This window comes from Marmota monax, unplaced genomic scaffold, assembly GCF_021218885.2.
Source record: "Marmota monax isolate L192 unplaced genomic scaffold, Marmota_monax_Labrador192_F-V1.1 WCK01_AAM20220418_F8-fsc00082, whole genome shotgun sequence".
NCBI lineage: Eukaryota > Metazoa > Chordata > Mammalia > Rodentia > Sciuridae > Marmota > Marmota monax.
This window is the reverse complement of record NW_026695207.1, coordinates 6,501,130-6,525,446: the sequence shown is the minus strand read 5'-3', so window position 1 is coordinate 6,525,446 and position 24,317 is coordinate 6,501,130. Positions and strand designations below refer to the sequence as shown.

Here is a 24,317-nt window from a genome sequence, read left to right as displayed (position 1 = left end):
GAGCCAAGCCTTGCACTACCCCCTCACGCCCTCCCCTTCCTCTCCCTCGCTCTCCACCCCTCCCGCCTCGCACTAGACAAAGGTAGATGAAGTTCTTTTCAAGTTTCAAAGGCAGTTGCTGGGCAGCTTTGCAGAAACAGTAACTCTTTTATTGGGAACAAATGTTGACATTTGACGGGCGCGGGAGGCAGCCAGCGCCCGCGCCGGCCGCCGGGCAAGCGCCCCTAGTTCTCTCGGCAGAGCCCGGCCCCTGGGGCCCACCTGAGATTAAGGCGCGAATTCCGATAAATCAGCTTTAATGAAACACTGGGCCGAGGAGGGCAGAGGGGCTGTGGTGCGCAGGGCGGGGCGGGGGGGTGCGCCCAGGCCTGCACCCACGACTCTGCCGTCGCCCCAAAGCCCTCCTCACTCTAGCCAACGGGGTTGCTTGCTATCCCCCCATCTCAGGGGGCAGCTGCAAAGTTTTGTTTGGGTCTGTACGTTATATTTTGATTAACAAGTTTTAACAGCAAAAATTAAATTCAGATCCTATCCTCTTCCTTCCCCAATGAAAGGTCTCTCACATCTTTTCCAATGACCTGCATGGAGAAGAGTTCTTAAGTCACTGTATTTCTTTTAAAAGATTCATCTAAACACCTGCGGGTTTCATGTTGCTAGTGTATATTTAAAAATCAAGTTCTTCAGAAAGAAATTCAGGTCAGGAGGCAGGGTGGGTAAGTTATGGAAATCTTGGATAATTTGTTGGGCATATAAACATCAAAGAAGCTTCATTAGCCTTGGCTAATCTCCTGAGCCGCTTTGAGTTTTCACCAGTCGAAATGTGCATGTTTTCTCCAAGATTGGGGGTCTGACACAATTGTGTAGGGAAAGGAACCAGGGAGTCTGTGTCCAGGTAAAACACCACCCTGCTCGCTCACAGGAGGTAGCTCTTACCCAGGCCTGAGTTTCTGAATCACTGCAGGAAGATCAGTTGTGGCTTGGGGTTTCTGTCCCCATCCTCCACCTTTCTTCAAGAGATGAATGCACTGCCTTAAATATTGTGTCTTCATTAGAGTTGATATTCAGGTGTTTAGTCTGTAAATATTGCTAACACACATTTTTCACTGAAGCCCTCCGAACACATTATAATGTTACATATAATAGAAATATGGCTGCCATGTCTATTTTATTCCCTGCTGATTTCAGAAATATGACTAACATTAATAAACTACTTAATACCTTCCTGGAGGGGAACATCATTATTTTCATGGAAATTCTATGAAGGTTTTATGTCTGAAACCCAAACCAGAAAACGCACTCAAAGCTCCGTCCTACTTTCCCAGACCTCTCATTTATTTGCTTCCCATCACTACACAGGTGACATGGGTCCTGTCTTTCTTCTTGCCAATAGGTAGCTCAGCTCCAAACATTTCTATTTCTATTACTGGAGAGGAAGGAAGAGAGAAAAAAAAGTGCCTGGCCTCTGAAAGCCTGTGTATTTAAAACCCACGAAATGCACAAGCAGTCCTGGAAGAGGGAACCTTCACCTCCCTCTCTTCTTCATGGTCAACCCCCTACCACCCCACCCCCCCATCCAAATGGCTGTGTCAGGCTAACAGTCCCCTGGCTTTGCTCAAGTACCTAAGATTACTTTCAAATACCCTTTCTAACGAGACCCCAGCAAGAGGCCACTAATTTCTATGGCACAAAAAGCCACTGGAGAGAGATCCGTTTGTCAATATCAACTGGTCCAGCAATTTCCCATCCTCAGACACATCGCCTATCGGAGCTGGCAGATGTTTAGACAAGATTTTATAAATCGTTCAATCTCAGCCCATAATGAACCCCAACTGACCATTCCAAAGCAGCTAAATGCACCCGAGACCTCCCCCGCTGGGATCCAATAACACTCTCTAGCTGCACCATTATTAATCACGGAATAGAATAGGTGAACCGCTTGAAAAATAAGTGTATGATTGATTAAAGGGCAATCTAAGAAGCCATTATTCTTGTTTTATAACCGTAAGTTATATTCACTCGATTTATCTTTGGAGAGGAAATAAATGATTGCTCATTTCTTTTCTGAAATTATATTATATGGATATCCACATAATTTTGCTGAAAATTAAAGTGACAGGGTCCCTGCTTTTATGATCCTAATCAAAGGGGATGCGTTACTTGACTGCAAATGTTAGGCTTGTCCTGTAATGAGGGAGTGAGTAAGGCAATAAGGAGACAATAGTCTAAAGCTGTTTAAACTTTCCTTTTCCCTCAGGATAAGAGTAAGTACCACCCAAAGGGAACTAGATCCCTGCCCCAGACCTGCCCCTGGTGTTGAGGGGAATGATGTGAAAATCAGAGTTAAAAGTCATTCAGGAAATCTGAATAATCTATGCCAATTTGGATAATTTGGGCTTAAAAAAACCACAATATTTTCCATCAGTAATTTCTTGTGGGAAGTGTAATTCTCCATTATCAATATTATTACTCTCTTCTAGTTTAGTTTGCTGAGGAGGTTTAATAAGCCAGCATCACAAATAAATGTAAAATGCATAGGAGTGTCAGATCATTTTATTTTTCCAAGTTTTAGAAATTTACACTAACAAAGAATTTGCATATTCAGAAAACAAAAATCTTATGATCTTGCAATACATTTGTACATAAATAGTCTAGAAGCATATATATCGCCCTATTGTGCAGTTCTCTCACATCTGCCTTTTTTTTTTGAATGCTCTTGAGAAAGGAGAGTTTATGTCACACAGCTTTTCATTAAAAAGGTGAGCTCAGATCACCTGGAGGCTACTATCCCTAGGGCTCCAACCCAAATCACTCTTCAGGAAAAATGAGCCCCAAACACCATATTATTGTAGACTAGTCTGTCTTTATTTACAATTAAAGATATAAATTAGTAAAGAATTTGTGTTAAACAACCAACAAAGATTGTATAACCAGCAATGTTCAAATAAAAACCAGGCAGAATTTATTTACAAAAAGTTTAGAATTCATTGCAATACAACTTGCATAAATTACTAGAAGCTTTATATCATTATAAAAATAAATATCAAATTTGTTTCCACTTCTGAAGTACTCAAGTTCTTCAATCACGTTTTATTTCTACTGTGTACATCTTTTACAAATAAATTTTACAGTAAATCCTATCACACCTATAGAATATATACCGTGGCAATGAATGATCAATTTGAGATATCCTGAGAAAAGAACAGATTGTTTTCAAAAGTCACACGTACATCGGGGAAACTATACTATGCCAACAAATTCACATACATCCAACAGTGTGTTCCAATCGTCAGAGTCTGTGGGTTCAATGCTGTGTGGATCCTTCTCTTTACAGTGGCACAAGATGTGGTCCAGATTTACAGATCTGTTTTTTTTTTTTTTTTTTGTATCTGTATATTTATGAGCTTGGGAAGAGAGAATGGCCTGCTGACTTTTTTTTTTTTTTCCAAAGCAATTGTGACACCTACCTGTGGACCAAGGAAAAAACCAAATCATCCCAAATCCTTCAGTTCCACACCAACACTATCACATTGGAAAAAATGAGTCTATTTGAAACGGATCCACCTCTTTCCCATCTTCAGATCTGTGATTAGTCATTTTGCCTAGTTGTAAAGTAACATAATTTTAAAGATTCTGAGAGAACTGCAGTCCAGGCATTTGGACACAGGGTAAGGCAGGCCTGGGAAAAGACTAGCAAGTCTCTTCAATCTTACTGTGCAACCAACATCTACAACAGTATTTTGAGTTTAATTTCAGTAGCAATCATTCATCAGAATAGGTGTTCATTGTGTGTCTATCATAGTAAACAAAAAGAAAGAAAGAAAGAAAGAAAGAAAGAAAAGAAAAGAAAAAAAAAGAAACTGTTTCAACCAGACATACAGATGCCCAAATTTAATCGTCTATTTTTCAGGAAAAGCAACAGCCTTACTGACACTTGGAATATAAATACTGATGCTTGGAATACACACACACACACACACACACACACACATATTCAAATTCCAAATAAAGGACTGATTCTTCAAAACAGAAATGGAGCAGAAAAGAAGAAACTCGTGAAGCAGAATGAGGATTCCCTCTTAAAGGGAAAAAGACCCAGAAGCCTGCACTGCTCTGACCCCATGACAAGAAGCAAGAAAACATATTAAGGGATCATACAACCAGTTGGGGCTGGGAGGCTCCCCAGGGGGTCAGAGAAGCACGGGGATGCCCACTTACTTTGCACTGCTGAGCTGGCCCTTCTATAGGTAGGGCTGGACGCCTGCGCCAACCACCGTGCAGCCCTCGCTGGCATCTGTCAGGGGAGGGCAGTTAGTGAGAACCTAGCCCCACCATCCATAGGATCGCCTAGCCACGCACCTTCCAGACCCTCCAGCCTGGCATCCAGGCCCGCACAGGGCGGCCAGACCCGGCCTTCATGGCCACTGAGACAGATGTTGGCTATTTCACTACGTTCCCCTTGCTTTCTTTCCTTTGGACCTCCTTTCTCAGGTTGCCTGAATTATGAGCAACTGAGGCAATCTGGAAATGGGAGAAGATAGGGGAATGTTTTCATTTTCTAAATTGAAGAAATTGGGCCTCTGAGAGAACTGAGAACTTTTCTTTTTCCTTTATCCAAAGGCAGGGAAGGGGATTCAGCGAAGACCCTACTTAACCAGTAGCACTCACCAACACACCCAAGCTTAAGCTTAGTCAGCAGGGAGACAAGCTGTAATTTGCATTTTGAGGCAATAAGTATTTGCCAAAACTAAAACGGTCATGATGATAATATTAATAGTAAATTAAATAAAGAGTAAATAATCACAGGGTAGCTCTAGAGGGAAGGCCCAGCCCTCTTCCTTTCACTCTCAACGCTCCACCCCCACCGTCTTTCCCTAATTCCAAAGAGTAGCTCAACCTTCTTGCTTTACTCCTGTAAGAGGCACCCACTTCCAGAACTGTTAAGTGGTGGACTCCCCCCGCCCTTTCCCCAGGATTCTGGGCAGTTCTAACTAACCAGGGTCCCTTCCTCAGCACCCAGAGGGCGTCGGGCAGCCTACCTTTCTTGGGCTCGTAGCCGCCGCCGGGGGTCCGGTAGTGCTGCTCCAGTGGGTGCGCGCCCGCCTTGCCCGCGTCGCTGGCCGCCTTAGGCGCTGCGTGCAGAGTCTCGCCGGGGGCCGTGGCCGCCGCATTGTACCGCAGGAGGCCCTGGCCCTGCAGCGCTGCGTTCAAGTTCCCGTAGTTTGTGTAGCTGCCATAGAAGGGCGTCATATAGTAGAGGTGGCGGCCGAGCAGCGGCGAAGCCGGGTAGGGAGAACCGCCCGGAGGTGCGCCCGAGGAGGCGGGTGCCGCAGCCGCTGGCAGTCCCGGTGGCCCGCAGCCCGGGCCCAGGCTCGTTTGCTTGAGGTCCGATGTGGCGATCTCGGCCAGCGACCACAGCTTGGGCTTGCTGGTGGGTGGCTGTGCACCAGGTGACGTCCGGCTGCCCAGGGGCGTCTTGCCGCCGCCGCCGCGGGGCGCTGCATCGGGCGGAGGGCTCAGCAGCGGCGCCTCCAAGCCTGTAAGTGGGGACGAGGTCACAGGCTTGGGCGGCGCCAGGTCCCGCTCACACTCGTCCTCCTCATCTTCGTCGTCCTCCAGATCGTCGTACTTGTCCTTGCTCTCCGAGCCGGACTCGCACAGGGGGTCCCCGGGACGGCACGGCAGTTTCTCTCCATCTGACTCGGCTGAGCACGAGTGATCCGTGAGCGAGTCGACGTGCAGGCTGATCCCTGCCAGGCGCGGGCACAGTGGGTGACTCGCAGGGACAGTGCAGGCAGCCAGAACATCACCCCACCCCTGGGATCCCTCACCTAGCCCCAACCGCAGCCACGTGTGAAGGGGACTCTGACCTCCCCTAAGTGCTCGGAGGAATCCCTAGGCCGAATTCGCGGGCCAAGCAGTGTTAGGCCGCCGCTTTCCGGGCCAGGATTTGGGGTTTCACGAGGGAGGCATCCTACCAGACCTCGCACTGCGCCCCGCCTGGGAAGAAAGTCCCCTAAGACCTCGCGCCCGCCGCGGCCCAGCTCACCTTCGTCCTCGGCAGAGGTCTCCGTGCCCTCCTGCACCTTCTCGGGACTCTCCTCCTTGCTCCTAGCAGCGTCGCCCTCATCCTCATCCTCGTCCTCGCTTTTGTTCCTCGGGGCCCACGTCATCTTGTTCTCCTTCTTGAGGCGCCGGCGCGCGTTGGCGAACCAGGTGGAGACCTGCGTGAGGGTCATCTTGGTGATGATGGCCAGCATGATCTTCTCGCCCTTGGTGGGGTACGGGTTCTTGCGGTGCTCGTTCAGCCAGGCCTTGAGCGTCGCTGTGGCGTCCCGCGTGGCGTTCTTGCGGTATGCCGGGTCGTTGAGCTGGTACGGGTAGGCCGCGCTGCCATATGGGTGGTAGCTGATGGCGCCGGTCATCCCAGTCGTGTGCGCGTCGTAGGGCGCGCCCTGGAAGCGAGGAGACACTGTGAGTGCTGCCCGTGGAGACCCAGCCGCTTCATCGTCCAGGCGAACCGCTGCGCCCCCCCCCCCGCCCCGCCCATCCACGGCAGCCCTTCCTCCTCTGGTTCTCCCGCGCTTGGGTCGTGCTTCCCTGCAGCAAAGGAGCAGGGACCACGCAGTGGAGGACTTAGGGCGGTTGTTGATCACAAAAAGTACTTTAGTGTTATTTTCGAATTTATGAACTCCTTCACTTTTCTAAAACGATATACCTTCCCCTAAATGTTTCCGAGCCGCCAGTACAAAGTACACAAACAAGAGCGCCCAAGCGCTCAGGCCTCCAGGTAGTTTCTTGATAACTAAATTTCTCCGAATGCTTCGAGTGCTGCCCCCTCCCTGCACTCCCCCTTCCCGCCCTTATATGGTTAAAAATAACACCCCAGAGCCCCCACTCCACTATTCACCGCTCTAAAGCTCGGTAAATCCAATTTGCAACTCAGAAGCCAGTCACCGTTTCGAATTCTTCAAATACGCGGTAATTAGCATTTTAATTCACCCTTTAACGTTTAAATTCAAGACGTTTGCAGCCTTCGCTAGGCCTCAGCTACTCAGTCGCTGCCCTGGAATTCCACCGAGGGCGAGTTGTGGCTACAACCCGGGTTAGGGCCTCATTTGCCCGAAAAGTGTTTCAACCCGGTCCGGGCCCAGCTGCGCAACCCAGAGGCGCGCGGGCCGACGCCGCGGAAGCAGGAGCCGCTCTCGGTGCACGGAGGACTCCGGGTCCCATGCCGGCCAACACGTTTTTCGAAAGTACGGTCTGGGAGGCAGATTAAGGCCAAAATTAGGGCGCGTCGGGCCGGGCGCTGGAACCGCAGCCAGATGCTCTGTTCTCTTCCAACTCTGTGACCCCGCTGCCCCAGGCCCGGCAACTAAATACGAATCGCCCCGCAGCCGCCGCGGAGGCCCCAACTACGCCGACCCTCGCGCCCCAAGCCAATGTGAGCGAGCCCCCGGCATGCTCCGGATCCCTCAGTAGACTGCAGGCGTGAACCAGGGACAGCCCAAGACAGACCCGGCCCCGGTGAAGTCGCGCTTCCAGGCTCTTAAAGACTATTATCCTGGGAGCCGAGGGGAAGCGCCACCGGCTTCCTATCCCGCTCGGGCGGCTCAGCCTATCGCTCCGGTCCCTTTTTCTGCCTGCCGTGCGGCGGCCCGAGTCGCCGATTCCTGAGCCGCCGCCCGCGCCACGTTCCCGGCGCCCTTGCAAGCCGATCCTCCGCCCCACTCAGCCCAGCCCCGGTCAGGGTCCCCAACCCAGTGTCCCGAGTCCCCACCCGCGCGCGGTTACCATGTAGGACGGGAAGCCGGCGGCGGCGGCGGCGGCAGCGTCGGCCGAGTACTGCAGCGGGCTGCCGAAGCCAGTGGCCGCCTGCGCCGTGAAGGCCGCCGAGCCCGGGTACGGGCTGAACGCCGAGCCGGACGCCGAGCGCGCCAGCTCCTCACTGCGAGGCGCGGCCAGCGCGGACGCACCGTACGCCGGGCAGGAGTAGAGCGCCAGCGAGCCGGGCGCTTGGTACAGGTAGCCCTGCGGGTAGGACATGGTGGGCGCGGGGCTCGCGGCCCGCGTCACGCCGAGCTGCGGGCAGGGCGCGCGGCGCCCTCCATCCACACCCGGCCCGGGCGCGGCGCGGCGGTGGACACCGGGGCCGCGGGCCGAGGCAGGCTGGTCGGGGCACTAGCCTGGCGGCCCGGGGGCCGGGGGAACGCGGGGCGGTAGTGGCGGCGGCGGCGGCAGCGCGAAACCGGTGGGCGCAGCCGCGCGCCGGGCCGGCGGTCGGGGTTTGGGGGAGTCTGGAGTCGGGAGTGAGGAGTTGAGGAAGGAGCGCTCGAGTTTCGGAGGGACATTGGAACGCGCAGCTGTCCGTCACGCCCTCATCTGCATATGCGGGTGCCCGCCCCTCCCCTGCTCCGCCCGCTCCAGCCTCCAGGCCTCGGCCGGGGGAGGGGCAGGGAGCAGAGAGGAGGGGAGGGCCGAGGAGAGGGAGGCGAACCGGCGGGAGGGACGCGCAGGCTTTTGTGGCGCAGCCGCTTCTCGCAGCTCCGGCCCCAGCCGGCCGCCCGCGGCCCTGCAGTGTCTCCAGGCCGGGCTGCGCGCCTCGGCGCACGCCCCCTCCCACTCGCGCATATTCTCGGCCACTTCCAGGCACCCTGATCCAGCCGCCTCCTCCACTTAGGCCAAGATACCTTCTACACCCCCCCTCGGGCCCGTCCAGCCGCTGCTTCGCCCCGATCGGCCCGCACCGTTTAGGCAAGAGACCGCCCGCAGTCGGGCCGGGCCGATTCTACTTGGGGAACTCACGGCGAGTGCACCTCTGGCCACCTCTGAAGAGGCGCCCCAGGTGACTGCACACCAGACTGCAGTGTCCAGCCCAGAGCCGCTGGGAGCTGGAGGGCAGGATGTGGGAACCTGCAATCCCAGTCCTCCCTGGGGTGGCGTGTGCGGCTCTCACTCCCACCTCCGTGGTCTGCACTGCCTCAAGGCCGAGGCGTCTGTGTGGCTTCGCTGCTGGCCGTCTGCCCTACGCTCCTGCGCCACCATCACCGCCTAGGTTTGGACATGCCCGGAGGGCACAGAGGTGAGCCTTCTGTCCTAAGTCCGCGGAGACGCCGGGCCCGGCGTGTTGGGACCTCCACGCTGGGAATTCGCGGGGCACGCGCCGCCAATACTTCGCCCTGAAAACGCCGCACCCCAAAAGAGTTTTATTTTGTTTTGTTTTAAAAGTTGATGCCTTCTTTGGAATTTGGGGGAGTCGATACTGGATGAACCGCCTCTGGCATAAGCCGAACCTCACTGCCATCTCAGGAAGGGACAAATGGGAGCCAGCTGGTGGCACAGCGCAGTTGGCGACAAGGTAGCCCTGGTGGCCTGCGGCTTTAGGGAGGTGCCTGGAGGGCCCGAAGGCTAGGCGGTCAGCGATGGCCTTGGGGAATTCAGCACCCGAAGTACCCCCATCCCTATTTCCCTGTCACGGTCTTTCACCCCTCCCTCACCCGGACTGGCAGAAGAGGGCGTCTGCCGACCAGGCCTGAGGGGTTACGGGTTACCAATGGGGGGCACTAGGCAGTTTCAAGAGGGGCCGGCTGTGCTGCCCGCGTGAGAGCCCACCAACAGGTGTCTCCTCCTTTGGAGCCACTTCGGTGGAGGGAAGGAGTATGGTGGCTGAGTCCTGGGCCTGAGCGCAGGCCTGCCGCTACGGCTGCCCACACAGAAAGCTCTGGGGCTGGCGGAGCGGCCTCTGCTGTCTCCTACTGCTCTGCGGGTCCGGGTCGAGGGTCGAGGCTACAGCTCTGATGCTTGGGTTCCTGGCTGCCAACCTGGTCCCGGAAGCATGAGGAACACTTAAGACAGCAGCGTTGTCTTTCCCTGTGTTCCAGGGAACCAGCTGCAAACTGCAGCGTTGGGCTAGACAGGACCAGCCGGCAAGCTGTCTGTCTTGGTAGGTGCAGTCTGAGTCTTCACCCCTCTCCTCAGCGCCCCCAGAGATATGTCCCCCACCGGTCTTTCCACCCACCATTCCCCACTTTGTCCCTCCCCTACAAACCACATGCCCACCCCTCTCTCCACACATCTTAACAGGCTGGTGCAGGGGCACACACTCCCCCTTCCACACACCCCAGGCTTGGCAAGGGTTCAGCAGTCGCACCTCAATATTGCTGTGACCTCAAGTGAGGCATCCTAATTCAGGTCAAGGGAAATACTTTCAATCAATTATTACAGGAGGGAGGGCAGCCAGGCGGACATGCTATCAAGGAATGTATGACATTTTTGGTCTTCCTGGGAGGGAGTTTCTCCCTAAATGAGATGCCCACATGTTGGACAAAAAACAGCCACAGATCAGATTGCAACCATTCCGGTTGGCTTCCAATCAGATTATGTTAAAAAATGATTCTAATTTTTATCACTGGGGATGACTTGCCTGGAGTATCTAGGTTTCTAAAGACTGGTTTCCTGCTGTGTTTTCATTAGCCTCAGGACTCATCCCCCTCCCCTTTTTTTGACCCCCGCCCCCCACCTGACCTCTGCCAGAGGCAGAAGAGAAAACAGCAAGTTACTGGGGGGGGGGGGAACAGCCAGTTTGGAGCAGGAGCATATGTGTAGAAGGATTCGATTTTGACATCAATTAAGTATATAACCAGACAAGTGCACGTGACTTTGGAGGGTCTCCTCTTACCAGAGCACATCCCGGAAGCCTGCTTACCTTCCCCTCTGGCTCGATGCTGCTGCTCTTGACAAGGCTGCTTTCCTTCCTGTGTATTTCCCCCCAGCAATTATGCTCCTCCACTGAAATCTAAATTTTCCATACTGCTGCCTGTTACTAATAACAACTGTCTACCTTGCACTATTAAACAGTCGAATCATACTACGTGCCATTTTTATTGGTGGTGACTGTAGCAAATTAAAATGCCTACGCAGGGACATTAACACTTACCTCCTCATTGTTATTAGGATATATAAACTGTTTGGAATAAAGCTCCCTGATTTTGAAAAATCACTTTCCCGCTTCTAGGTTAAAGTTGACTTAGGCTTCTTTAAAACAAACAAAACATCAATGAGTAAAATGCTGCAAGTGCCCAGGCTGGGTGCTGTGTCCCTTGCTATCTGTCGGCCCTTCCTGGCAGGACAGGTCCCTGGAGATCGGAGGCCACCAGGGGAGCAGGGGAGCAGAGGGATTCCTCCAGGGCCTTCTAGCCACCCCTCCACAAAACCGCCCTGGAAACTGCACTCGGGCCGGGAGTCGTGTTCAGACATGTGAGTGAGGTCGCCTGTAGATGAGCGGGCACTTGGCTCTGGCCGCCTTTCTGGCCTTCTCAGCTGGAATGGAAGAAAATGGCCAGGCACTGCAGGGAAATAGCAACCCAGAACGCAGGATCTAGTTCTCGGAGCGATCACCCAACAATGAGTAGTTTCATTTTGCTGTGGATCCTCCCTCTTTCCTCGAGTGTGCACTAAAACTTGGGGGGGGGGAGTTAACTGGATCATGTTTCTGTTTCTCTTCTGTCTCTACAGTGATCAAGGCATTTTGGACACGTCGGTGTGGATGTCCACGTTTCAGCGAGCCAGTTTTCCATGCGAGGCCAAGCGCTAAGAAGGGCCGGATACGAAGCCCCGGGTTTGAGGGTCTTCGGGGGAACGCTAAGGGCTTCCTAGGCCCAAGCCCTGGCCAGACCCTGTGGAATCCTGGGGCTCTGCGGGAGGCAGAGGAGGCGGCGACGTGGTTCCGGAGTCGCGCGGAGGGCGGCGAGGGGGCGCTGTGGCCCGCGACTGCGCGCCTTGGCTCAGCCGCAGTGGCCCCGGCGCTGCCCCAGCGCCACTGACGAGCAGCGTTAAGCCCCTGCTCCTGTCGCGACCTGCCTCTTCAGCACCGGTTTTATTCGGGAATTAAGGAAAACGATACAAGGGCATTTCAATAAAACTTACGCCGCGTGTACCATTTCTCATTGTTTTATTACTTTGGTTTTCTATAGAGTTTTCAAGAGTTTATGGATAAATAGCTACCATTTTGGTGTGTGTAATTTTGAGGTGCAATTTAAGATTAACACCCACATATTACATGTGTTCTGTTTAATGAAGAAACATTTAAAATGCAAATGGTTTCAATGTGTCAATGTATTTACTCATAACCCATGATCCTCTGCTCCAGGATTTCCTGGCGTGTGCCTGGAGGGAGAGACAACACGAAACAAAAAAAGAGGGAGAAGTATAGCTTTACAATTTCCTCTTTCTCTTTCTTCTCTTCTCTCTCTCCTCCTTCTACCCCTCCTTGGTCTTCTTCTTTTTCTTTTTTGAAATCTGAAATAACGTCGTTATAAACCGTGCAAAATCTAAGTTCAGATGCAACGTGGTTTTGTATCCAGCTTCAATTACAGCCCAAGCCTCCTGTGAGGATGTTCACTTGGATTTCGGATGCATCGGTATTCCTAGGTTTCCAAATGCGCGCTCATAGCTGAAGCGCTTCCCTGGCAAGGGAGCAAGGGGCAGAAATGCTGGGAGGTGAAAGATCCCCAGCGCCCCTGTCCCGAGGGCCAGCGGGGTCCCCTCCTGAAGAGATCTAAATGGCCTGAGAGGCCTGGATGGTCCCTGGGCAGCGCTGGAAGGGACTCCAGGCAGCCCCCAGGGTGCTGGGATGCCTGGATTCCAGGGCCAAAGGCAGGAGAAATTGCTTTTGTTTTGTTTTAGTTTGTTTCACCTCCTAAGCGCCCATATTCAGTTAAACTGCTTTCCTCACGGAGCTACCTTCTCTCCAGAGTACTGCGAGTTTCTCCGTTGCTAACCTGTCCCTCCCGGATTCTTTTAGCGGGCAGCCAAAGTCCCAGTTCTCGGGCAGATGCCCCGCCTCCGACGCGCTTCCTGAAGTTTCTCTGCTGCGCGGGGTCTGGAGAAGCCTCCTTTCCCCATTTCTTAGCGTCCGGCAGACTTGGTCCCTGCCCCAGTCTCCTCGCTGTTCTCACGCGTCCCCTCGTCCTCCGCTGTCCTGCCGTCCCCACCTCCCTCAACTCTGCAGCTGCCTTTCGGTTCCCGCACGACTCACCCGTCTGCGGGCCGGGGACCCAAGCCCCTCGTGGCGAGGCATCCGCGAGGCTCGAACTGAAGTCCCCCTGGCCTCGCTGGCCGCTGGCTGCTGTGACGCCAGGTCTTTGGCTGCGCTCGCGCCGCGCGCCCCGGAAGCGGCTCGGGCCGGGTGGGATCCCAGCGCCCGCAGCCTGGAACGCCAATAAAGGCAGGCGAAGGGTCACTTCTTGGACATGGCAGACCCGAGTTCCTCCAAGGCATCAGAATTCAAGGAGGCGCGTTTCGGGAGCAGCGAAGGCCCGGCTTTAGTTCTTCATGGGGCCTTGTTTGAAGGCTAAGCGGCTGGGACAGACGCCTCCGCCAGGCTCACCTTGACACTCAGAGCAGGCCCGCAGCCGGCGCTTGCAGACGCGGGTACCCGGCACGCACCGCCATTCAGGAGGCGAGCACGGCTCGCCAAAGCTGCCCTGGGCAAGGGGAGTTGTCAAGATTTTGTTTTGTTTTCTTAAAGTGTTTCTTCCAGACAGGCTGCAGAAGAAGTTAGCTCCCAGTCCCCTCCAGCCGCTCCCGGCGGCGGCTGGGCATTCCTCGGAGCAGACACCAGAGCGCACCTCCGTGCTGGCCGTGCTGGGCGCAGGCCGGGAGCGCCCCGAGGCTGAGGCGACAGCAGAGGTCAACTCAACTGGCCTGAGGAGGTAGGAGTCCTCTCCTCTCGGGAAGGAGAATATCGGAGGAGGGGGAAGATTCCCTTGAGTCTTCTTACAGTACTGTTACACAGTAGTCAAGGCCCTACAGAGCGTTTGTCCGGGGCCTGTTAATGTCCCTTTGCCACCTCTCAGTTGGGTTGTGTACCCTGAACCTATTCGCTGGGATCTGGAATCCCGAGGCTGTGGTCGTGCACATTCTCACTCTTCTGCCCAAATCTCCTGCACACTCTTACACATTTGGGATTGTGCAGGCAGGGGCGGGGAGGATTATTTTCTTTTCTTCTTAAAAGACTCAGGGAATGCAAAAGTGGATATATTTGCATGAAAAGTGAAAACTTCAGTAAGACTAAACAACACTAACACTGAGGGAAGAAGGAGGAAAGTGATTGTAACAAAATGAGAGGTTGCCATGCAGAATCAGGACCTCAGCGTCAATGGTGAAAGCAAGGCCCCGATGGAAAATGGGCCGGGGTCGGGAAGGGACCCTTCTCTCTGAGGGATCTGCAAAGGTGCTGCATTCACTAGAACTTCCACCGAGGCCCACCAGACTAGGACAGGGAACTGGAACTCTGCAGGCTGCCCTGGGTGAAATTGCTGCAGAGAAGTTAGGGAGGCTTTGGCTCAGACATCAAAGAACAGGAGGTGTGAGCCCCCTGCCACCCAGTTCTTAGTCTTACAGTCCACTGCTGAGAAAAATGTCACTTATTTGCTGGGAAGAGGAGGATGAGATGATCTTGAGGTGTTGTTTGCAGTAGCCTAAGACTTCAAACCTCCTTCCTGGCAATCCTGGAGGCCTGGGTAAAGGGTTAGAGGTATACTTTATGGAGCTGAATATTTGCCAGGGTCCAAGGGAATTAAATCCCTCATATCAACATAAATAAACCCCAAAAGTAGAAATCTAGGGGACAGAGGATACAATCAAGATGATACTGATGATGGAATTTAAAAACAAAAGCAATATTTTGTGTTTTCCGGAACAGTGTGGGCGGAGGCTCTAGAAGGAGAGTCTCTGTCCCATTTCAGATGCTAGATACCTTTGAATAAGGGATGGGGACTTCAGCTCTGTTAGCAATATCCTGTTTCTCAAAAATGTATCTGAAGTAAGTATTGCAAAATGTTAACAATTATGAACTTGAAATAACAGTTGAATGAGATTCTCCTGTGAGCTAGTTTAAGTTTATTTTTTGGAAATGAAATTTAAAACAAAGCACCAGTCTTTAAAAGAAGCATCATGCTCCTAGAAGTATAATGCGCTCATTTTGGAATAATTTACTTTAAAAAATCACTTTCTTAAAAATTGTCATTCTTCATCTCTTTTCTGCATTTCTCCACCATTAAGAAGGAAGAAATAAAAGATGTCTTGGGTTTGCAGTTTAAATTTAAACTGATAGTCATTTGCATGTGTGTCTTTGCCACTGTGCCAGGCACCATAGGGAGACAGGTGTCCTGGGCAGAATGCTCTCCTTATGGAAGCCCAGGGCCTGGCCCTTCCTCTGCTGAGGGCAGTGCACACCAGGGGCTCTTGAGGTTAGGGACCCTGCTGGATGCAGCATGACTGCAAACAGGTCACATGTACATCTCTGTGGGAAGTGGCACTTTCACCTTTACACAGTTCTCTTCCTATCACAGTGTACCAGGGAGCATAGTTTAGAAAATTCAAGTCAAGATTAGAGAAAGGAGCTTCAGGAGATCAGGAAGATGGGTAAAAGCTGGAGAAGGGCAGAGCAAAAGACTGGGAAGGAAAAGATTAGAGAGGCCAGAGAGGGAGAAGGGTTGGGCCTTGCCTGCTCCAGGTCACCAAGGCCCCTCCCCTCCCATCCCTCCTCTCCAGGCAGGAACTCAGTTCCTTTTGGGTCCTGCACTTCTTCCAGAAACAACCCACTCTGACCTAACTAACTGTCTTTCCTGCAGAGAGAGGACCGGAGCTTTGCAAATGCAATCCTGCTTAAAGGCCCTCACAGTGGGAGACACCTTAGGGCCTGGCCCTGGTCTCTAATTTCCAGGTCTTTCTGTTTCCATTTTGTTCCTAAGGAGGTAGGTGGGAGAGTGTTACTCCCTGGAGCCAACAGTTTACTAGGGCTTCCCTAGGCTCACAGCTTTGAAGCCCTTCAGAGCCTGGGCAACCATCAGTTCTGGGCCTGCTGCCTCCTGCACTCTGCCCTGGGAGCCTGGCCACTAACTCACCCTTCTGCCTGTAGCTGAGTTCTCTCCCATGTTTGTGCCTCCGCAGGCCTCAGCCTCCTGTAAGACGCTTTGTCCTGGGAGTCCCCTTGAGGCACTGTGGCAGCCACTCCTGGCGCTGCTGGTTTTCTAGTATGCCGGCTTCGTCACAGTGTCCCTTTACCCCTGCCTCCATGCCTGGCCTGATGGGGGCACTAGACAAACATTAAGTGTATAAATGCATGAATGAATAAAGGAAGAGCTCTTGGCTGCTCACCTTTACCTCTAAAAGGCACAGCAGAGGTTGCAGAAGAGAAGCAGCAACGATGTGGACACTGGCTCACAGACCCGCTTCTTTACCCAAGGGGAGGCTTCCCTATACCTGGTCAATGTGAACACACATAATTCAGCCCAGATGTGTCCCTGCTCAGCACTCCGACTCCAAGTATAAATCAAGATTGACTTCGGATGTTAAGTTTTAAAACCCAATAGATATGTACATTTGAAATAACATTTCATTTTAAAGACAAATTCCTCAGTTAGCACCAAATCCCAAACCTTGCATTCATTGAGGAGAGTAAGCATGCATTTTGATTTTTTCTTCCAAATGATCTATATGGTTGAGTGAATGAATGAGTGCAGGTTAACATTTAGGAAAAATGAAACTTAAATAAAAGCAACTGAAATTTGAGGATACTTTTAGTAAATAATTTGGAGTTGAATTGAGTTATAGATATTATATTTAAAAAGTAATTTAGGCCTTGGCAAGATTTTCAGAGATGTACACAAAATTATTCTAAAGTAGGTATGGTAAAGTGTAGACCTTACCAAAGGTAAAACAATTTTTTAAAGCCGATTAGAGTAGGAGCAATCAATCTAAGTGATTTTAAGACATTGTGTGGCTATAGAAATGGAGAGGGGTGTTGTGGAAGGAGGGAGAGACACTCAGGTCAGTGGAGCAGTGCAGGGGCCCAGTGACAACCCATGCAGATGCACCCCATTGATCTTTTGACAAAGATGCAAAAGCAATTTGTGGGAGGAAATTTAGCCTTTTCAACAATAGAGCTAGAGCAATTGGAGACCCACTAACAGGGGAAAACATCTCCATCAACGTCTCACACCTTATGGATTTAGATTTAACTAGAAAGTGGAAGATTATAAAACTTTAAAAAAAATAAGAGAAACTCTTCAGGACCTACAGCTAGGCAAAGAGTACTTACGAGAGATGCAAAAAACAAACAAACAAACAAACAAAAAACCAAAAACAAACAAAAAAACCCACACAGTTCATAAAAGCCAAATCTTGAATAGCTGGACTTCATTTGAATTTAAAATGTTTTGCTATGAAAATGACTCTAAGAATACAACATGATGTGTTACAGACTCAGGAAAAGAATCGCAAATCACGTGTCACACAAAGAACTAGTATTTAGAATATATAAAGAACACCCACCACTCAACAGTAGGCTAAACACCAAAGACCCAAAAAGCACAATTCAATCAGAATTGGGGGAAAAGACATGAAGACATTCCATCAGAGAGAATATAGAGATGGGGAACCTCACGTTTCAAGAGAAGCCAGCTGAAAGCACAGGACACAATCCCATCAATCAGAATGTCCAGAGTGAGCACCGTGGCAGCACCACAGGCGGTGAGACACAGAGGAGCGAGTGCCAGATGGTTCTGATAAAACAGAAGGACTACTCTCACCGGTTCAGCAAGTGTTTTCCTGGGCACTGGTCCAGAGACGTAGAAACTGTGTTCACTCAAAAGCCTTGCACTGATGGGCACACAAACTTTACTTATGGTAGATGAAAACCGGAATCAACCCAGGTGTCCTTTAGTGGGTGAATGACTCAGTGGACTGTGAGGAAGTCTTGGTGGACTATTGCTCAGCTACAGGAGGACTGAGTTATTGGTGTCCAGCCCCATGTGTGGCGCTCCATAGTCAGGCAGGGCAACAAGACAGTCCCCAGGATTACAGATGGAGTGATTCTACTTGCAGAGCATAGCGGAAATGACAAAACTTTGGAAGTGAAGAAGATTTGGGGGTTGCGGGGGTTTAGGGAGGACATGGAGAGTCGGGCTTGGCTCGGGAAGTGGGTGTGTTTGTAAAGGAGCAGCAGAAGGGATCCCTGAGGATGGGCGGGTTTGGGATCTGTGCAAATAAGAGAGTGAACACTTTGATGAACCGAGCACGCTTAGGAGAGCCAGTGACACTGGTGCCGTCTGTGTGGTGTGAGGCTGAGTCCCAGGGCACATCCTGGTTGTAATGTGGCACCAGAGTGTCCAAAGTGTTTGCAGTAGGGGAAACTGGTAAGGCGTGTGTGAGATTCCTCACAGCAGCATGTGGGTCTCTTTCAATAAAAAAATTCAACCAAAAAAGAACAGAAACACAAAATAAATAAGTTAGTGAATGAGGTGAACAATTTTTAAAAAGTAGACGTGTAGAAAGGCAGGTCACACTGTTCAAAGTGTGTGACTTGGTTTTCGGAAAACATGGTGTATTCCAGAGCGAGTTAGTATCATTTTGGGGGAGAGGCTCAGGAAGAAGCCAGGAGGGCAGCAGCCCCACCCTGGGATCTGGGGTGGTAGGTGTAAGGTCCTTGCTTAGCATCTGGATGGACATCTTAAGTGACAGCCACCATTTTAAGGAAAAATTTCGCTTTCCCACCCAAAGGAAAAGACTCACTTTTTTCTTGGAGAAAAGGTTTCAGAGAAAGACTCATCACTCCCTCACACCACCCAACCCCAATGGCCCCCATTAGGGCCCTCCTGGCTTGGATTCCCGAGCCTGCCACACCCAAGTCTGTAGGCCCTCTCCACTATAGAGAGGTGGCCTTAATTTGTCAGCTCTGACAAATAAACTCTCCTTCGCATCTCTGCCTGGTCTCTGACTTTCATTTCTCACTTTCCCTTCAGCAGGAAGCTCTAGAGAAGTCAAAGAGGGGGACCCAGGAGCCAGCCAGGGAGGCCTTGGGCCCTGCAGCACTGCAGCCTGAGTGCTCCAGTCCTGCGCGTGAAAGGGGTCCTGGGAAGGCCTCGGTAGGAGTGGAATAGCCTGGTTTGCCCTGTGAAAGGGGTTTATTTACATGCCAGGCCACCCATCCACTTCCATGTTGGCACACTCACAGCCCTTGGCCCATCACCACCACCTGATTTTGAAGTCCCTCTCCTTGAGTGACACTTGCACTGAGTGACCTCTGCATCCTCCTGTCCGCTGGCTTCTTCCCTGAGCGGCCCCTGCCGAGTGTCCTTGAGTGCAGGTTCTTCACCATAGGCAGGAGTGGATGGGACCAGCTGCAGGCGGCCAGTCCAAGCAGGCCCGTCAGGGCAGTGCCATCGCTGCGGCAGTGAGAGGGACCAGCTCACTCATTCTCAGTGCTTCGGCTTTGTGGGAAGTGGGTTCTGGTGTAGGTAGAGAGAGGGGAGCCCGCAGGACACTGGTCCATCCTCCAGCTGTGAGCTGGAGAGGAGGAGGGGAGGCAGAGAGGAAGACTAGGGAGGAAGGGAAGAGGAAGGGCACTTTCAGAGGTCTTCACAGTGAAACTGTGTCCAGCTGCACATTTCTAACTAATGCATACGCACACTTAGTGAAGGTTACGATGGATGAGTACTTCCAAAGGAACAAAATGTCAATCCTTTTCCTCACAGTGCAGCCTGCCCATCACTGTGACCATGATCTTTGCAAAAGAGAAGGAGTTCCTGCAGGAGGCCCCCAGGGTGGACACAGGAGAGCAACTCTCCAGCCCTCCTCTGGGGAATGGGCTTAGGGATAATGATGGGGTAAAGAAGGTGAATGGGGAGCTATAAAGGAAGGGTTCTTGCTGGGAGTGCCTAATAATAACATCACAAAGGACTCAGGATGCAAGTTTGTCCTGAGTTAATTTGAGCCTCATCTCATAGACTTACAAATCTTCCTAACTTCCTACATTGATAAACTTGATCCGTTTTCCACTGATATGATTATGAATTACTGTCTTCATGGATTTTGGAGACTGATTGAAAAACTAATGGCTTTGGTGCTAATTGTTTACAAAGAAGTGATGTTTTGCTGTCTCATGTATTGTTGTCTTAGCATACCCCCTGCCCTGTCCAGTCACCTGCCTTCTGGCACTGTGGACCTCTGGACTGCTCTGATGCTGAATGCCCTTAACTGTCCATGCCCCACCTGATAGAGAACAAGGACTTTGGGTTACTTCCCCCAACTTCAACCCCTTTCAGCAGGAAGCAGCTTGGAGATGTTATTACCCATTTTTTTTTTTTTCATACAGATGGGATATAGAAATTGACATGGGGGAAATGTAACAGTGTCCACTTTATGCTCTGTGTTTCTCCTTGGCTAGCAAAATAATAAACTTTCCTTTCCTGTTTTCTCAGAGAGAAAAAAAAAAGAAGGTGATTAGAGGTGAAGTAACCTGTGGTTTGTGCCCATGTGCAAATCTGCATGGCTGCTCATAGGACGCATGTTTACAAAATGGAGGTGTTACCATGACCCAAGGGTGGCACCACAGGACACCTGCACAAGCCCCAGAGCACAGTGGGTGGCTTCAGGCACAGCTACTTTCAGGTCTCTCACAAGGAAGCCAGGCAAGCGCTGTCATCCTGACCTGTAGCTCAGAGAGACCAACAGGGACGCTGACACTATCGCTCAGCTGTGTGGCCTCCAGAATTAGGGATTTTTAAAGTGGTTTTCTTTCTTTTTTCTTAGAACTTTACAGTCATACACGGTAGCTGGGTCCATCCCAGAAGAAGCCGACATCAAGGAGTCAACACGCTCCCTCTCAGGCCTGGTCCTCCTTGTTCCCCCATTATCCATCCTCGATGGCGCTCCTACACACACTGAAGGTAGGTTCCCTGTGGGTCACAACGAGGTTCTGTTAAATTCCTTCTGATCTCCTCCCCTTCCGGTCCCTCCTCCCTCCCTCTTGATTTCTTCCTCCCGCTTCCACACTGCTTGTCCCTGCATCTTTATGACATTTGACCTCCCTGCCTTCTTCCCCTCGTTTTGCTCTGGCATGAGAGAAAACGTCTGACCTTTGATTTTCTGACCCTTCCTTTTTTAGTTTGCACCACGTTCTCCAGCTCCATGTGTTTCCTGGCCAATGCCATCATTTTATTCTTCTTTTTGACTGAGTAAGACTCCACTGTGTGTGTACCACATTTATGTGATGCATTCATCTATCGACAGGCTTCTGGACTGATTCCACCACTTGGTCATTGTGAGTTGTGGTGCTGCAGACACTGGTTTGCATGTCCCGTTATGGTATGTTGATTTTAGGTCTGGTGGATGATACAGGGAGTAGGGTAGTTGGCTCATATGGTGGTTCCATTCCTAATTTTTTGAGGACTCTCCATATTGCTTTGCAGAGTGGTTGTGCTAATTTACAGTCTCACCAACGGTGGATAAGGGCACTTTCCCCCCACATTCTTGCCAGTAATCATTATCATTTGTATTCTTGATAATTACCACAGAATTAGTGATTTCTAATGTCAACTCAAGCAAGTGTCCCTCAGGTTCAGAAACGAATTCCTGGCTCCTGTGTGGGCCACTCAGAACCCTATTTCTTGGAGGCAATTTTTGTAGTCATTTTGAGTTTCCTCGTTTTTCCAACTGCACTCTCACCACTGCCTTTGTTGACCTCCTCTGTTTCTGGCATCCATTACTCATATTGACTTGCCATGTTGGAAGAGAAGGGCGGACTGGAGTGGCCTGGGGCTGCTGGATCCACAGACCCAGCTCATCAGTAGTCTTCCCCAGAAACCCTCCTGGAAGCTCCCGTGGAGTCCTTTCTAACTGGGCATCTGAGAACCACAGCAGCAGGGCCCATGGCTGTGGCTGGTGGTGGTGGCCCCTCCCCCCTTGATTCACCTGGGGTGCTCTTTATACTTCTGTGTTTTCTAATTATGCAAAAAGCTTTGGAAGCAGCAAGGCCCATTTTCTGGATTTGGCTGTTGAAGCCAGGGAGACTGGAGTTCTGCACGGGAGGTCTTGGATTTGTGAGGGAACATCTTCATGAGGGAGACGGCGGCTGCCAGATGCATGGGGACACAGCAAGCAGGCACTGTCAAAGCAAGGGCAGTGCTCTGTGCCATACTCCTAGCATCCGCGTGAGAGCCTGCAGCCTCGCCACAGTGTGACGAGTGGAGACTGCTTGCAGGAGCAGGCATGCACCTGCACAGGGGTGAGAAGGAGCATCTCCTGTGGGGCTTGGTTTGTGGTGGTGGTTTGTTCTCTAGGACCTCACTGTGTTGCCTAGGCTGGTCGTGAGCTCTGGGCTCAAGAAGCCCCCCTCCTGCCTCAACCTCCCCTGTAGCTGGGATCACAGGCACTTGTGCCGCCGCCTCTGGCTGGCTCTCGCTATGGTGTTTTAACAGTCTATTGAGGAAATCATTTGCACACACACACTCATGGATCACAAGCATGCAGAGTGAGGAGATCTGGTGTCCACCATGCAGCTGAGCTTTAGAGCAAGTCTTCATCACCAGACGTGTTCTCAGCTCCCTGCCGTGGGATCCTGCGCCTCCTGGGGTGGCATCTGCTGGACATGGGCACCTGTCCTAGCCGTCAGGCAGAAGCATCACATAGTGGACTGTCTGGCTGACTTGAGAGACCCTGGTGACTTTGAGATTGCCCCGTGCTGTTGCTGAGCTGGCTCCCCACTTTTTGCAGGTGGTGGCAATCCACTGTGTAGCTGCCCTGTGTTAAATATATCCTTTCACTGATTGATGCACTTTTGTTGATTTCCATTTTTAAGGCTATTTTAAAAGAAAAGTGACATTGGCCATTGATGGGCAAGTCTGTTTGACAGATTCTCACTTATCTTGGGTAGATTCCCTAGGACTGGAATTACCAGGTTAGAAGGTAAGTGTGTACTTGACTTTTTTTTCTTTTCTCTCTGTTTTTTTTTTTTTTTTTTGTTGTTGTTGTTGTTCTGGAATGGAACCCAGGGTGCCTCACCCTGACCTACACCTCTAGCCCTTTTTATTTTTTATTTTGAGTCAGAGTGTCACTAATTCGCTGGGGCTGGCCTCCAATTTGCAATCCTCCTGCTTCAGACTCCTGAGTCTCTGGGATCACAGGCCTGTGCCACCGTGCCTGGCTATATTTAACTTTTAAAGAGGTTGTCAAACTGTTTCCCAAGTGGCTGTCCTAGCCTGAGTCTTTCCCAGCTCCACGTGAGAGATCTAGTGGCTGCAGACCCTGGCCAAGAGTTGGCGTGGCCAGATGGTCAGCTTTGCCCTTCTGGGGTTACGAAGTGTTCTAACTGTGCTTCCTTAGATCTAAATCCATCCCTCCTCCACTCGCCCTGTGGTCAACTAGATCAGCTGTTTTTTTCCCCCTATTTCTGTATTCTTGAAGTTCTGGTGCCCAAGGCCCTACTTACCTGGGGAGAGACTGCCTTTCCCAAGCCTCTGTGTTTGTTAGAAATAGCAGTGGGCTCAGCTGGCGGGTCACTTAGATTTTCATCACCATCACCAAAGTACCCAGGAAGAACAAGAGAAGCTAAAGTTTATTTTGGGCTCATGGTTACAGAGTTTCCATCTGTGACTGGTTGACTCCATTGCTCTGGGGCTGAGAGGTGATTTAGAACATCATGGCGGAAGGGTGAGGCCAGGGAAATGGTTCAACTGGTGGTGGCTGGAGGCAGGGAGAGCCGGAGAAGTCAGAGGGACAAAACACGGTCCCCTGAGTGCCCGCCCAAGTGACCTCTTCCCCCAGGCAGCTGTCTGCCCACCCTGGCCACCCAGTGCAGAGGTCCTTTCAAGTTGTCACTCCATCAGGGGGATGGGGCATCCCGTCAGCAGGTCACAACAGCACTCACCTCACCTCCTCATTAACACAGAGCTTTGGGGCACCTCAGACCCAAACCAGAGCAGCTGGGAATGGCATTCACCTGCCGAGTCGTCAGTCTCCAGTCTAGGCCCCCGCCACGGCCTCACCAACTCCCCCACCAAGCCCCTGACCCACCTGCCCAAACCATCACGGTTCAGGGCTCCCAGCTGCCAGCCCAGAGCAGGAAGGAATTAGTCCAAGGAGGCCAGGCCGGGCCGGCTTCCGTGCCTCTGCCATTCCTACGGAAACCTAGGAAAGGCTCCGGCCACTGCATTCCTTCCCTGCTCCTTCTGCCCCTAACTGGCCCTGGGCTTCACTGGGGGCTGCGTACCTTTGCAAGCCCTTTCTCCAGAGAAATATAAGCAATAAAAGTCTCCTCAAGAACCCAGGCCTCTCTGTGTGGCTCTCAGCCCCTCTGCACATTGAAACCCTGCGGGCACATTTGGGAGCAAGTAGGAATCTCACTGTGATTTAGTGTGGATTTTCTCTCTCTGTGCTCCTTGGCCACCCCCGTCTGCTTGTGTGAAATCTCTGCTCAACTCTTTTGGCCATTTGAAACATTGGGTTGCTTTTTTCCCTAATTAATCCCTTATAGGAGT

General features: G+C 51.5%; 1 protein-coding gene and 1 long non-coding RNA gene across 3 annotated transcripts; one reads left to right on the top strand and one right to left on the bottom strand.

Moving 5' to 3' along the window:
* Positions 1-2,532: 2,532 nt before the first annotated feature.
* On the bottom strand, positions 2,533-8,280 carry Irx2 (iroquois homeobox 2). The gene is made up of 5 exons (XM_046430421.2): positions 7,792-8,280; positions 6,047-6,452; positions 5,037-5,747; positions 4,216-4,291; positions 2,533-3,464 (listed from the first exon to the last, which is right to left on the bottom strand). Exons 1-4 carry the CDS (start codon positions 8,041-8,043, stop codon positions 4,239-4,241), a joined length of 1,422 nt encoding a protein of 473 aa, XP_046286377.1. The 5' UTR covers positions 8,044-8,280; the 3' UTR covers positions 2,533-3,464; positions 4,216-4,238.
* Positions 8,281-8,325: 45 nt separating this feature from the next.
* On the top strand, positions 8,326-22,611 carry LOC124083661 (uncharacterized). 2 transcript variants are annotated; one of them, XR_009225502.1, is made up of 5 exons: positions 8,326-9,079; positions 9,226-9,355; positions 11,512-13,709; positions 20,593-20,729; positions 20,948-22,611. It is a non-coding gene; the product is annotated as an uncharacterized LOC124083661 (long non-coding RNA). The 2 variants fall into 2 exon arrangements; XR_006848859.2 differs by having other exon boundaries at positions 8,326-9,355.
* Positions 22,612-24,317: the final 1,706 nt, after the last annotated feature.

Coding starts and splice junctions, on each gene's coding strand:
- Irx2 (XM_046430421.2), bottom strand. CDS start 8,043: ATGTCCTACCCGCAGGGCTACCTGTACCAAGCGCCCGGCTCGCTGGCG. Junction 6,453..7,791: donor CCGGCTTCCCGTCCTACATG/GTAACCGCGCGC, acceptor CCTCGCTTCCAG/GGCGCGCCCTACGACGCGCA. Junction 4,292..5,036: donor CGGCTACGAGCCCAAGAAAG/GTAGGCTGCCCG, acceptor CTCCCCTGACAG/ATGCCAGCGAGGGCTGCACG.